Raw genomic sequence first — 15,575 nt, 5'->3', positions numbered from 1 at the left:
TAGATAAATGTCGCTGCGAGTTTATCTAACCAATATAGGATTACCTCAGCTCCTTTCTGCCATGAGCAATCTAACATGATATCATGTGCTAACCCTTCCACACAGACAGGTTGAACATTGTAAAATTTTGCAGTTTCAGAAAGCCCTTCTGCATCCTAAAACACGGAAATGTGAAGATAATAAGAAACCAAGCTTTTTTTATCTCGCATGTGATATATATTTGTTTGGGGAGTTTGGGGTTTACTCACAACAATGAAATCATTGCTTGCACCCATGACGAGAACATCTAATGTACTGTTTGGTACACAAGGTACCGGCAATGATGCATTGAGCTTCCTTAAGTCAAATAGTGGCAACTTCGAGCTTTCCTTCATTAGATCTTGGTACCTACATGAGTGACTTTAGAAGTTAACGTCATGAGAGAGAGATTTAGACTGCAAATCTCTTATCATAAAATACCAAGTGCTCTACATTTTACCCACTGTCCACATCTACAGCTTATTAATAACCCAATGGTCTTATACAAACCGCTGATCTGTAGTCAATTTTTCCTACGCATAGAAGGAAGGAGGGAACTGAAAGCTGAAGCCTTGCAAGCTCCAAGTAAAACAGGGAGATTCTGGGCCATGGTGTAGCAGAAATCATGGAACTTTTGAAAAAGATTGACTGTGGTGGTCTAGCACTGTCAGAACCATTTTGCCTCTGAGCGGTTGCTTCAGTGCTCTCCCCACAGATTTTAAAGGTGGATGTTATTCTTGAGACAAATTTTTTAACAAAATTCCATTGATTAAGATCGAACAAAGAGGTACAATTACGTAGACATGTACAGGGACTGAAACCACTAAATTAAAACAACAAGCGCAAAGAAGCTTGGTTGAAAACATGGTAAAATTGTGCAATGTTTGTCAACATTGTCCAAATGTATTTTTATTCAAAATTTTTTACTAAAAACTGTAGGGGAAGCCCTGACAGTATATACACTATATCTGGGGGAAAAGGATTTACAAGATATAGAAAAGGATGTACACCACAAACATGGACAGGCTAGAGTGGGAATAGAATTCAGAGGGAGAGGGCTAAACAAAAAAAGATATACAATTGAATCCAGCCACTCGATGAGAGGAGTCCTAGGCTCCTCGAATTAAAAGGAGATAAAGACAGTTCTCTGCAGAAGAGAAGACACCAAGATTTGATGCTGGGCACAATATTGTCTAACATCTAAAGAGTGCCAAGCACACAGTTCGAAACATTAGAAACCAAGCAGTTACATCTCATGAGCATATTTCTGGTAGTGAGCCTATTATTGAGCAGCAGCCAAATGAGTGCAATCTTCAAAATTTGGAAGTGAAAATTGGTCAGCCTAGCAATCATTCCAGAGAAACGACGTGTTCACACAAGGCCTCCTGACCATCGGCCCTAATGGTAGGGCAATTATACATTTTTGGTTTTCTGCTTTGCTTTGCTTTTGGTTTTAGTAGTGTAGCCTTTTGGTCTTTTTGTACTTTGCGCTGATTTGTAATGTCTGCATCATCTGAACGCTCTTCTTCTAATACAAAATGACAGGCGTTTCATTGTGTCTGAGAAAAAGAGAAGCATGTGTTCCCCTAAAAATATTGAAGACAATGACACATGCAATCACAGTCCAGTTTCATGACATCATGCCACCAAAAAAAACATCGATCTGGTGGCATAAGGGGCAATCTGAGTTGAAGTGGCAGCAAACCAGCTGCACTGAGGGAGGATCATGTTTGTCGTAGAACTTCTGGAGACATAGGAGCAAGGCCTTATTTTAAACAGAGAGGTCAATCGCATTCACACCAAGGACGCCCTTGTTTCTGGGTTTGCAAATGTTATCTCATGCCACCAGGGATTTACTTCGATTAGAGCTCTAGGCTTTTCCCCAAGGGGCACATGTGACAGGCCCTGTCGATATTTTCTTCAACTCCTTCAGGAGTTTAAGAATGCTGAGGTAGCATGGGGAGGGCATTCAAAATAGATTGAGTAACTCGAATTATAACACCAAGTGAGAGGAAAAGAAGAGAAAGAGGCAAGGTGTATTTCTATGGGGTCCATGAAAGGGATTGATGAGACCCATGGGCAGCCCTAATTGAGAGGGAAGGAACCTATTTTGTATCCGGAGAGGCCATCAAGATATCCAAGTTTTTTCTTCCTTGACGTTAATGGGCAGCATGCAAGATTTGTTGAAGACAACTCTGATTCCCATGGACTGACTTAAGGATTCAAGGATGCCTTTAAGACAGGAGTTGTCTAGGGCAAGTTTCCATTATCAGAATGGTGTCTTCGCGTACTGAATAATGGGGAAGTCACGATTGGGAGTTGGGATCAGGCAATGGAGGAGGTCACTATTGTAAACTGAGTGGTTAATGCACTGAAGAAGGTCTGCAACATGACAAAGAGGAGGGGTGACCATAGAAGCCGGGGACGCGGAACGGTGCCGCGTCCCGTGAATCCGATTCGTCGACCCGAATCGAGAGTCGGGGTCGAAGCCGGGTCGATACGATTCGTTGGCAGCAATGTGATCCCATGATGCGGGGACGTTGCAGTGCCAAGAGAAGGAAAGAGATTTAGAGATAAAGGAAACATGCGGACATTAAGGAGGAAAATGAAAAGGAAACTAAACTGCCTAACTACGATCCTCTAAACGCGGCTAAAATTCAGCTCTTTCCATGCATAATTTGCTCTCTTTCCATTCCGTTCTGCCTTTCCAATACTGATTCTAGACTATCTACTGTGATTCGTATTGATCGACCCTGGTAGATCGTCCCCAATTTAATGGGATCGCGTCCCGCCTTGCGTCCCATCGCCCCAAAGGAGAGTACCCCATCGATCCATCTTTTCTATCAAACTGCGATCCTCGACCCGCGTTTCCGTTCCTTGAATCCCCCCTCCTACAATGTTTCCTGAGACTCCATTGAGTAGGACGGTCGACATGCCTGAGCTTAGAAGATTCTCGACCCAAGTGATGCATCTATTGGCAAATCAGATGTGGAACAAGATTTTCAAGATAGGGTCATGCTCAATCATGTCAAACACCTTTTTTTGTCAAACACCTTTTCAAGTCCAGTTTAAGAATAATGACTTCTCATCTTGATTGTTATCATTGACGAAGGTATTCGAAGGTCGAAGCATCCTGTATGATTCTCTCTTAATGAAACCATACTGGTTCCTAAGAGCCAATTATAAAATCTTCTTTCGAGGCCTGTCTGCTTAAAGATTGGTGAGTAAGTTGAGACATGCGTTAAGCAGAAGCAGTGAGATGTGCCTATAGTCACTGAGTGATTGAAGGTTTACTCGATGAAGATGGAAATCATGACAGGGCCTACATAAGTCTTCTTTCATGATTTGCCAACATCTCTTGAGGAAAGTCCAATAAGACCATCCGGCCCTGGCACACGGTTAACAAGCATGGTGTGGACAACAGGATCAAATTCCTCCTTCGAATGTGCGCAAAAAAAATTCCTCCTTCGAAAAGAGGACAGAATGAACAAGTTCAGAAATGTCAAAGTGCAATGAAAGGATTGGCAGTGATCCCTATTTTGTTGTTTATGGTGTTCCAGACAATCACTGATTTTTGTACATGGTTGGTAGTGAGCTGCCTGCCTTCCCATGACCATCAGTACAAGCAGGAATTTGATCTCTTCTATAGTTTTTGGTGGCTACCACGTGAAACAATTTGGAGTTTTCACCCTCAATTTGTCACATCCGATGGTGCATTTGTTTCTACAATATAGTTGCTTGTAATGTAGCAGACAGTTGATGTACTCCCTCCGACCCATATTACTTGTCGAAATATTACATGTATCTAGACGCTTTTTAAACGTAGATACATCCATATTTGGGCAAATTTGAGACAAGTAATATGGGTCAGAGGGAGTAGCTTTTCATACCCCCTCCAGTTTTTTTTGGTAAGGCCTATAAGTTTTCCTCCAGATTTCCAAAACTTAAGGCGCGGAAGTTTGCAGCAGGCCACATTAATCAAACCCAATGCATGTGCTTAAAATCGGGTTGATTAATTCCTCTTGTGACTAGGCTAATCAAACCAACAACAATCCGTTCCATGCGCATGAAATCAGGACGAACATCTTTCATTCTGTGACTCACCTCTACATTCCCGTCCGATCCACCAAACTAGTCCTTTCCTTTTCCTCCTCCCTCATTCTAGTGCTCTCTGCATCGGTTGTCATGGGAGAGACGACGATGATTGGGTGATGGTCAAGGACAAAGCATGCCATGCGGAACAGGAGAGAAATTAATAGAAGGCAAGGCGCCCGCTTGCCGGCAACAACCTCGACAGGACACGCTCGCTATCAACAGCCTCAACAAGACGGACGTCAGCTCGCTCGCCGGCAACAGCCTTGACAAGATGGACGTCAGTGCGGTCGTCCTTAACAGCCTCACCATGAGGATTTGCTCCCTCGATGATAACATGAATCATGTGTTGAGTGAAGTTGCAAAGGCCGAGCAGGAGTGGCAGGACGCAAACATGAAATGGTTGGAGGAGGAGAAGATCTGGCTACAAGAACAAGATATGATACTTCATGAGCGGTTCGATAAGGATTACGAGCATTGGCGGAGAAAAGATGGCTTTCCATTGGACTCACAAGCGTAGAGGTTAATTTTCAGACCATAAACAGTGCAATTATCGGACCATAAACAGGGACATGCACTTGCAAGACTATATGCAGTGCAATTGTTTTTGTGGTTATAATCTACATTTCCTATTTATGTGAGCAAATTTCCTTTGCTTATAAGTAGGAAGTAGAGTACTCTAGATGATCGATGTCATCATACTTCTTCATGCTTCTTATTTCCTTTTGCACTATGCACCCCCATCAATGCAAAAGGAAATAGAAAAGTATGAAGAAGTATGATGATATCAATCATATGGAGTACTCTACTACTACTTATAAGAAAAGGAAATTTGATCTCACAACGAGCAAATGAAATTATATTATCTTTACTCTTATAAAAGAGCCAATTGGTGGCGGCGGTCCGTCACCTCCTTCTATTGAAAAATAATAATCCTATATTTATTTCTAATGCAAACAACCAACCTACCGCAATAAACTGAGATGGTGATGATGTTTGCCACCAGAGTTGGAGATATTATTACTTCCAAATATTGCTAATATATCATAGTTGTTTTTAGTCTATCTATAACAAGTAGTTTAATTTGTATTATCCGTACCAACGCAGGGGTATTTAGCTAGTAACCACAAATTGCACTGTTTATGGTCTGCACATTAACCCTGACGCCTTTTCAGCTCCAACCGAAAGTCATCTTTTCTCCGCCAATCCCCGTAATCCTTACCGAACCGCTCAAGAAGCATCCTATCTTGTTCTTGTAGCTAGATCTTCTCCTCGTCCAACCATTTCATGTTTGCGTCGTGCATCTCCTGCTACTCTTGCTCGGCTTACGCAATTTCACTCAGCACATGCTTCGTGGCATTCATGTTGTCAGCGAGCGAGCGCACGGCCTTCATGTTGAGGCTGTTGCGAGACATCCGTGATGTCAAGGCTGTTGCCAGCAAGCAAGCTGATGTCCATCTTGTCAAGCCTGTTGACGGCGAGTGAGCGCATGTCCTTATTGTTGAGGTTGTTGCCGCCAGCGAGGTAGCGCCTTGCCTTCTCTTTCTCTCCCGTTCGGCATGGCCATGCCGTGTCCTTCTTGACCGTCACCTAGCCAACGTCATCTCCCATGGCAACCGATGCAGAGAGCATGAGAATGGGAACGAGGAGAAGATAAGAACTAGTTTGCTGGATCGGATGGATTAGCCTGGAATGGCAAGTTATTTTAATGCAGGAGTCTACATGATCTGCCGAGTCACAGAAGGAAAGAGTCGTCCTGATTTCATGCACATGGAACGGATTAATGTTGACTTGATTTGGCGAGTCACATGAGGAAAATCAACCTGATTTTAAGCGCATGCAGTGTGTTTGATCTGCCGCATGTAATGCAATCACGGAAATAGCAATTGCTGATTTTCCTTCCGCGTGCAATCGGTCGATTCGCGGGCGTGACCTGCTGCAAACTTCCAAGGCTTACATTTTGGAAATTAGGAGGAAAACTTATACGCCTTATAAAAAACTGTAGGGAATACTAGAATAACCATTGCACCAGTACCCCAGCCTAGTTAGCAGTTATGTTCTAGTTCATCTTTTTATAGGAATTATTGTAGTATAGCATTCAACTATTGGGTATGAAATGTGAATGGCATAACAGTGCTAGATACCTTTGGACAAGTTCATCATCCATTTGTGGTGAGAAAAATGTTTCCTTGCAGAGGGGCAACGAATTTGCATATGCTTTTGCAGCCAAGCTGAGTGTAACCTGATATTAAGACGTTTAAAATTTATTATGCACATGAACAAATCTATGTACATAAAACAGCACTAAATACGGAAGGCTTGAAGAGACACACGAATGGATCATTCCTAATTCGAAGAAAAAAATGCTCGCGTGTATATTTCAATCATTGTTTACAAACAGAAGACAATCAAAATTAACTTGTACAATGGTATGGCCTTTCAATAGCAAACACATCCAGATTCCACAAAAGTGAATGGAAGAAATAAATAAGCATAAGGAGTTCAAGCCTATCATGCAGGGCGAATAAATAAATGCCAGCAAGCATGGGGATTCGTGAGTGATTGGCATGTGAATGATATTGCCAATGTGAAACTCCACTGAGTTTGCTTGGTACTTCATGCTATAACTAACAACCATACAACAAAATTTTGAAGACGTCGAAAGGAAACTGAACACAGATTGTATGATAAGTAAATGCTCAAGGCATTTCACTCCTGCAATGAGATTTAGAATCAACTGATATTTGCTTTTGTCTGACAAGTGACAACAGACCAAACATAGGCTCAAGTAAACAGTAGACACAAAAATGAGTAGTATGGCATCTCAGTATATCAGTGGAAGTCTAAGACAGCCAAGCGAGAAAACAAAAAGGGAACAGGATAATATACAGTTCAGTTTACCTTGACAGCAGCAATTGGTTTAGCCAAAAGGTAGCGCCATACCAATCCACTGAAGGAAGATACAAAGGAGTTACATCATAACGATTAATTAACAATAAGATAAGATGATAAATGTGTAGGAAACAACACAAAGAATACCTGTTTCCTGAGGGAGGCACAGAACACACAAGAACAGCACCAGAAAGCTTTGGATGAAGAGGTTCTGAACCTATAATAGAAAATATATTATGTAATAACTTTAGCGTAAAACAAACAGACAAACACTAATTCCCATGAAAAAATCATTAGACATTAGCAAATTACGGATGGAAATATTCTGAACATGCAATCAATAGTGTAAATAGGAGTTTCTGTTTTTTGACAAAAGAGAAGAAAAAGGAAAATACAAGGCCCTCAGGGCACAAAAGAAACCGAGCCTAGCCAGGCCAGCAGAGCCTCTTTCCTGGCATCCAGCATACGGGCGCTCTGATTTGTCAGATCAATCTTGAAGCCATTAAGCCAACTAGGGATGGAAGCAGGGCAGTTTCTGAAGATGAAGGCATTACGTTGCTTCCAAATATTCCAACAGGCAGAGAGGAAAACCTCAGTCGAGAAGGAAGAATCCAAAACCTCATGAGCTTGGCAAAATCTTGTCGAGAAGGAGCCAGAGGGAGAACCAGGCAACCCAATAAGAGACCAGCACCGTTGACTGAAAGGACATTGGAAGAACAAGTGATCTCTAGTTTCCCGAGCCGAGAGATTGCAAAGAGGGCAACTGACAACGCCATCCCTATTACAATTCTTTCTGTCCATAAGATCCCGAGTATTAATTCTATCGTAGAAGAGAAGCCAAGCAAATCCCTTAATCTTGGGAACACAATTGGACTTCCGAATCCAACGAAGGACCCTAGGGCAGCGGTTGCCAGAGAAGCAGCTAGCATAGAAATGCTTCGTCATGAACTGGCCATTGCCCCAGATGGATAACCAAAGGTCGGAGTCCTCATCAGCAGAGTCCGTAGCTTGCAGAATGCCAACAATGGCGTTGACTTCGTCGAAGGCCTGGGCAGAAAGTGGCAGAGCAAACAGACGCAAAGGGTCTTCTAAGTGAAGAACCGCCCGAAGGGAAATGGTAGGGTTGAAAGCAAAGGAAAAAAGCGCGAGGAGAGCGTGCACTGAGGCAACCATTATCCCAAGAATCATGCCAGAAGGAGATGGAGGCACCATTACCGACCAGGCAGCGTGATACAGCTTTGAAGTCAGGGATCAGGGAAACCAAATCACGCCACCAGAAGGAGCCTTTAGAATCAGAACCGTTCGGAAGAGCACGGTTGTAATAAGAATTCCAAATGAGCTTGACCCAAGGAAAATCCTGATTGTTGAAGAACTTGAACAGATATTTAACAAGCTGGGCATTGTTGTATGACCTCAGGTCAAGAACCCCAAGACCACCCTTGTTAAGGCTGACAAACCTTGTTCCAGGCTATAAGAGCTTTACATTTGCCGGTAAATTCCGATTTAATCCAAAGAGAAACCCTTCGACGCTTATCTACAGCCTCAATGAAACCATCCTGAACTTTAAGAATGCTAAGAGTGTACGCCGGCAGAGAGGAAAGCACTAATTTCACCAATTGTAACCTGCCTCCGAAGGAGAGAAAAGCAGAGCAGGAAGCCAAACGCCTATCAATACGATCGATAACAGGCATGAGGTTGCGGATGCGGGGCCGTGTAGTGCCCACTGGGAGCCCCAAGTAAGTGAAGGGAAACGATCCCACCTTGCAGCCCAATACACCCGCCAGAGACGAAATAGGAGTTTCTGTCGTCTTGATACAGGACTAAACTTGAACAATGCGATTCAGTAGTTCTAAGAAAACACGATGATACGTGCAAGATCCTCAAAGAAGCTAGGATTGGCACATTTCAAGAAAGACCACAAGCTCAGGGAAGTGAATCTTTTTGCTAGTATTACTATTCTCTTCCACACTAGAACTGTCACTTGCCACAGCAGTCTCCATTCTGAATTACCTATCCATTGAGAATAGATAGAGTAGTTTTAATGTTTAATATGATGTTTCCATACATTGTCCTCACTTTCATTAACTGTTTATTTGATTTATTCTTGGTCGGCGTGCATGATGGGTTAATGACAGATATATAGACTACACTCAAGCAGACTGAGCAGTTAGCATGGATGTGGAAATCTTCCATTGCACTTGCTTGAGCCATCATATATGGTAGAAAACCTAACAATATTATCGCTCTCCTTTCTTACAGTTTGCACTCTCTCCCTCCCTGCCCCCTCCCTCTCCTATACCTCTCTCTCTGTTGACATCATACGCAATTAGATCATTACATAAAGTAGACGGGAGACGAAATTTGTTAACGAGGTTCAGCAATCAACGCCTACATCCCAAGGCATGCTTAACATGCGCTTCTCCCCATGTACTAAACAACACAGTACAGTCAACAACGAGCCTGCCAAGGCCATCAGACACATCAAGATCAACATGCCACGCCGGTCTGGTCACTCGGTCAGCCCTGCCACGGGTGCCGGACTGTCCCCTTGCAATCTCGTGTGTAACCTACCAGTTCGTCTAGTCTCTTTTGGCTACCCATGCCTTTATATATTAGGTCCATGTTACAAGTGTTCGACTCCAACGCCTAATCTATCGCGTAATCCAAGTCCAACTGTAACCTATACACATATTCGACACAATTTCAACACTCTCTTCTCCTTCCTCCCTCCCTCCCTCTCACTCCCTCTCTCTCAGTTACAAGGCTCCAAGTCATGACGAAGTTATCAAGACTTGAACTTCCGATATTTATCTATTGTAGTGTAGCAACTTTTCAAATGCAAAGGTATTGCATAAACTTTGCATTTGAGGCAGTGTTGGGAGTACTGTGTTCATAGTTTGACAGTGCGGTTGCTTCTCCCTCAGGGCTCTTCACAATACAATCTAACTCCCTCTCGTGCACTCATCCTCTTAGATGAACACTACTAGAAGCCATGTATGTAATCAACGAAGTGGAGGAGGCAGGGAAGTACACCTGGGAGCACATGCGCAGCCAGGAGGCTGCCAATGGAACTGTGAGAATATGATTCGATCATGTCATTAAGAAGTAATCGTGTACTTATTTGGTGAAACCATTAAAAGAGTAATTGTGCACTTATTTGGTGAAACCATTAAAAGAGTAATTGTGCACTTCTAGCAGGCATCCAATGGAACTGTGAGACTATGGTTTAATGATGTCATTAAGAGAGTGTTGAAATTATTTTACTTTGCAAAAAACATAATGCATATGGGTTTAGCTTGCAGGCTAACTAGCTAAGTACACAGTGTAAGTTAGAGCTGACACAACTCAAATATCAACATAGACTCGTCGCTAACTTTACAAGGTAACATGTCAAGACAAAATGCTGAATAAACATGTTCATCTGCAGTGACAGAGTGTGACCCACAATCAAGAGAGGGCCACTTTCTTAAGACCAAGGAATAATTTACAAGTGTAAACAACCCACAGCAACAATGTGATCAAGAGTCAATAGGGGGACAAAAGATATGGGACGTCCGAGCTTAAAACTAGACTGTGAATGGGGACTGACTGGTGAGGAACAAAATCTAGAAATGACCCTCTAGTACATTAGGGGAAGAATACAAATACTAACTAGACTATAACTGAGAAGCTAGGAGCTGGGCTAGGCTAATTACAGCATGGGCCCGATAATGTGTAGGTCAGGTAGGCTAACATACTAAGACTAAGAGATATACCCTAGTTGCATTTTGTGTAGCCTAGGCCACAGCCCAGGATGGTCTACGTGACCTTCGCCACTGTTGGTACGCTAGGTTTCACTACTCCAAATAGCTTCCCTTTTTATACTAATGGTAGAAATTATGCCATCCATTTAGAAGAATTTTGCAAGTACCACGTCCAACAGATGCAATTTCAAGCCACCAGATGAGGTTAGGGAGAGGTATAAAAATGTTGAGCATGGCAACTTGGCAATAAATTCCACAAGAATGTGCACAACCATTGGAGGGAGCATACCTTGTAAGGATGATATATATTGCTGCACAATCAAGCCTCCAAATGAATGTCCAATTAGTACAGGTGGGAAGGAAACTTCCTTCCGGATAAAATCAGCAATATCGCCAGTATGTGTCTACTGCAAGTCAAGCACACATTGGGCTGAATATCGAGATAATAAAAACGCAGTGAGCAAGTGAGACAACCTATGCTACGACAGTGGATAGTGCTATCAATGTTGGTGGGAAATGCTCGGTATTTGCAATTTGCCAATAAAGTTTAAAGTGCTAGCCATTTTTATTAGCGTTGGAATGCACATGAATGCTGCTTTACTAAATTACCTCAAGCGTGCCAGCCACTGCCTCAGATGGAACGCTGCTTTCACCCTGCAACAGATCAAGGTCAACTACAATGTGACAGTTTAATTTTCCTTCTTGGAAAGCAAAGGGTTTGTCACTAAGGCGAGAAATACATTATATCTCATGTAAAATTGCTTTTACCACTGCAGTATAAAAGAAATGACCACAGTTTGTCATTAACACACACACTAGTGTCGACCGAACTCATCTCCAGCAACATTTGTGTTTCTGGGACCTTATCGCAATTTTCGGTTCTGGAGACAGGCATGCTCCACAGGTGGATTAATTAATGCTACACCACCACCCACTGGGGCAATTCAACAAGCGGCCTCCACGCATGCCTAACTACCTGGGCGCGGAGGCTGAGGGCGAAGCAGGAGAATCCGGCGCGGGAGAAGAATGGCAGCCAGTGCTCCGCCCAGCACCAGGCCGCGTGGAAGCTCCCGTGCACGAACACAAGCGGCGGCCGTTCGCTTCTTCCCGCGGCCGGGCCCGGAGTAGGCGGGTGCTGGGCGATGACCTCGAGGTCTAGGCCGCAGGGCAGGCGGTGGGAGCGGCGGGACTGGCCCTCCCGGAGGGCGTAGGCGGACGCGGCTCGGAGGGGCCTGGACCTCCTCTTCCTCGTCATCGTTGTCCGCGACGTCCGCGGTTGCATTGGTTGCGAGATGGGGAGGAGGGGAAGGTTGAGGGCGGAGGTGGCCATGGGCGGGGATTGGGGTGGCGATGTGAGAGCGTCCGGCGTCTGTTGTTTGGCTGCGAGTACGACGCCCGGATATAGGAAATTAGGAAGGACGGTCCAGTTTAGATCTCCAGATAAAACGGTGCCAGTCTAATCCCGTTTGCCGGGCGGCAATAACGTGGAAGATAAAATTTGAATACCAATTTTGTACGACTAAATAATCTGACACTTGCTATGAATCAGAAGTAGTTTTGTTCTAAAAAAATGCATACTTTTGTTTTCAATACTAACTAGTATAACTAGTAGAGTGCCCGTGAGTTGTCACAGTCTCTAAAGTCATTTCACTTTGACATTAAACATAATACATGTAAAAATTCACGTTTTTTGTAACCGCCAAAAAAGAAAATTCACGTATATTGAAAAAAGCAACAACACAATTTGACATTCAATCAAAATGAATTTTGATCAATCAAAATTTGACTTTCTATGCGTGTAGTCAGTGTACCCATGCAACACGGTATACTAAATGTAATGGTTGGATATAATGATGAACATTGAGAATAGAGTTAAGATTTAGAGTTAGGCTGATCTAACCACCTCGCCACCAAAACTAAACATGGTACCATGGTCATTATCTTATTGCATACAGTAAAAGGTCAACAACTCGTCGTCTTTTCTCCCCACAAAATTTTAATTGCCCCCAATCAAATTGCCAAACGATATTATTATTTTTAGGAGGGAATTGTCAAATGATAAATCCGTATGAATTCTTATAATTTATGTAAGTGTTTCACAAACCTGAAAATCTGAAAAAGGATAACTTTCAATGCAGAAAATCTGAAAATGCAAAATTATATTCTGGGTCTGGAGTGGTTCAACTTCACTTAGAAAAATCAGTGGACATAAAAAGGAGGTGTCGTCCGCGTCTAACTTTGTTGTCGCTTCTAGCTGGTTGTGCCACTTTGTCAGCTCTTTCTCTAGCTGTTCTGCATGGAGACTTTGCCAATGCAAATTGTATTGGTAAAGAAGAATAATGCTCTAGCACCATCTTAAAATTGTAAACATACCGGCCTTGTTTTCAATATGGATGTGGATTATAATGCACTCCTGAACTTCTCGATCCCCCAATCTTTTTTACCACAACAGATTGTTAGTTACTTATTCTCCTGTTGACCATTAGCTTTTGTGGCTGACATCAATCATGCCTCCTCAACGTAGCATCCTCCGTCTTCTGCATTCTCCTTAGCACCCTGACGTGATCTTGCCAACCAAACAATAGCACGGGAATCAATATATGATGGTCGGGCATGAAAGCATGAAGAGTGGCAAGCAGGATAGACAAGGCTGCACAGCCAAACATACTGGATGCTGCGGCGGCAACTGGAGCTGCTCATTTGGACGATGCACGCGCTCCAGCTCTGCAGAGACTCGTGAATCTTCGAGCCTCGCCGGTCGCGCACCCGCACTGCTAGCGTCGGGTTCGTCCCTGCGCGCGATGGCCGGGATGCTATGGGGCTGCAGGAGCTGTAAACGGGTGCCGACCGCTCCTGGCCATAAGGAACAGAAGCAGCAGCCGGTCACGCTGCTGACGACCGGCGATGACGTTGTGAGGCCGGAAGTAGGCGAGACGGCTGCGGGGATTCGAGGAGACCCCGGCAAGGTAGGGATCCGCCGGGGCTTCTGGGCGGCGTGTGCGTGGGGCGCGGTGGCGACACTCGGCAGGGAGGTGTCGGGGCTGCGGGCGAAGAGAGGCGAGTGTTCCAGAAAGAATTGAATTGACGAAACAGGGTCGAACTGGGAACCTTAGGTACGAGAAGGGGGTTGACGGCCTGGGCCAGAAAAGGCCGAAGCCCAGCAAAGGTACGACGGACGAAACGATGGCCCAAAGTACAACGGACGACAGACGACGGAAACACTGCTCCCTTTATTATGAAGTGAGATAAGAGAAAACCGATAACAGACAAGTCAACAACTTAGCGGGATAGAAAGTGAACACTATCAAATTACATCAACACATGACACAAACTCAACACACATGTCGACGTAATCTATCGATTGTAGCAATGTGTTGTCATCAAAGTGAAACAAAATTGTGTTTACTCATAGTGATGATAGATGTATCTAGGTTTTAGACAAGGATACTTTCATTGTTAAATCTTTATATGCTGCTACCCCTTAAGATTAAGGTTTTAATGTGGTTATTTGTGATAAATAATATTTAATAAGAGATGATCTTTAGGTTGGAAGGGTCCAAGTAAGTGTAACTTTTGTAGTTTAGATGAATATGTAGATCACCTTTCTTACATCGTTCTGTTGCTAAGTTTCTCTTGGAAGTGTTGAGTTGTACATTTGGCTTCAGCAATGTGCCCTACTCAATGAAACAAATGTGTGCTTGGGTTTAAGGTTCCCTCCTAGAAATAGGAGATTGATTTTATTGGTCTTGCTACTTTGTGTTGGACAATTTGGAAAACAAGGAACGAAGCCCGTTTTCAAGGGAATTATCCTAAAGATCCTGCTAATATAGTTTTTCTTATGTGTCATTGGTCGAAGTTTTGGGCGGGGCTGCAGAAACCTAGTGAGAATGAGAAGTTACTTTCGGGAGTTCAACTGATTCACTTGGTTCCCCTGGAGGTTCTTCACTCGTGGCATGGGTGGAGCTTGTACCAGAGGAGACTGGGGAATGGCTGAGGGTTACTTTGGTTTTGTGTGAGGTGCTGACTCCTTTTGACCATGTGATAGCTTTAGTGACCTGCCTACGTTTATCTTTATGTCTTTATTTTGTTGGAGGCAAAGACTTTGGAATCTCGTAACTAAAACTCCTGTAGTTCGATTTACTTAATGAAATCAGGGCATGCTCATTCTTTAAAAAAAATCAAAGTAAAACAAAAGAATTGAACACCCTGAGTTACACACAACAACAAACTAATTCTAGCATACCAATACATCATTTTTTCCAAAACATCTCCAGACAGTTTGACTGGTTGAAGAGCGAAGCACCATACATGTCTTATGTTGTAATTCCATTGCAAAAATTGTAGTGTACCTCCCTAACCGCCAATATCGATATGGTGCCGTGTGGCATAAAAAATAACTAGCCCCTTCAGCAAGCAATGGCAGAGAGAGAAGGCGTTGTAACCACTCGAACAAGCGACACCACCGAGAGACCCTGGAACTTAAGTCCTCAAAAAACAATATTTCAAAAGTGAAATCTAGTTTTTTTTCTTGAAGGTAAACTTTTTCTTGAGCTTTTAATGGCAAAAAGTTCCAGGTTTCATTATTGAAGGGAAAGCTAGGCTATAAATCAATCACATGCTAGTTGATTTTATTCTCGGAGGGGATAGCATTTACGAAAAAAAAATCACAAACATAATTCTAATGTGAAATATTAGAAAAACATCCTACATGTACACTGCAGCACATGCGATTCAAAATTTGAAGACGTCAACTTCCATCGCAAGTCACACCAAATGAGTGTCGCTCACACAAGACACACGTCCACACAAAACCCCGCCGAAGAAAAAGAA

The 15,575-nt window shown here is 43.3% G+C and overlaps 1 protein-coding gene across 9 annotated transcripts in view; it reads right to left on the bottom strand.

The window, feature by feature from the left end:
• Positions 1-12,156, bottom strand: part of LOC100821885 — a 31,849-nt gene extending 19,693 nt beyond the window's left edge. For 5 of the 9 annotated variants that reach the window (XR_002960979.1, XM_024455827.1, XM_024455825.1 and 2 more), the window contains exons 1-8: positions 11,722-12,154; positions 11,355-11,399; positions 11,035-11,149; positions 7,150-7,219; positions 7,012-7,060; positions 6,255-6,352; positions 249-399; positions 45-155 (exon numbers count right to left, since the gene is read on the bottom strand). Coding sequence is in view for 6 of the 9 variants with exons in the window: in XM_024455827.1 (XP_024311595.1) it covers positions 45-155; positions 249-399; positions 6,255-6,352; positions 7,012-7,060; positions 7,150-7,219; positions 11,035-11,149; positions 11,355-11,399; positions 11,722-12,075 (993 nt within the window). In the remaining 3 variants the exon portion in view is untranslated. Of the gene's footprint in view, positions 1-44; positions 156-248; positions 400-5,933; positions 6,047-6,254; positions 6,353-7,011; positions 7,061-7,149; positions 7,220-11,034; positions 11,150-11,354; positions 11,400-11,721 lie in introns of those variants that run through there. The other 4 variants (XR_001404865.2, XR_001404866.2, XM_024455823.1 and 1 more) reach the window with 4 other exon arrangements.
• Between the last annotated feature and the right edge of the window lie 3,419 nt (positions 12,157-15,575).

This window comes from Brachypodium distachyon, chromosome 5 (assembly GCF_000005505.3).
Source record: "Brachypodium distachyon strain Bd21 chromosome 5, Brachypodium_distachyon_v3.0, whole genome shotgun sequence".
Lineage (NCBI taxonomy): Eukaryota > Viridiplantae > Streptophyta > Magnoliopsida > Poales > Poaceae > Brachypodium > Brachypodium distachyon.
The sequence above is the reverse complement of the archived record's forward strand: the minus strand, read 5'-3'. Positions and strand labels throughout refer to the sequence as shown.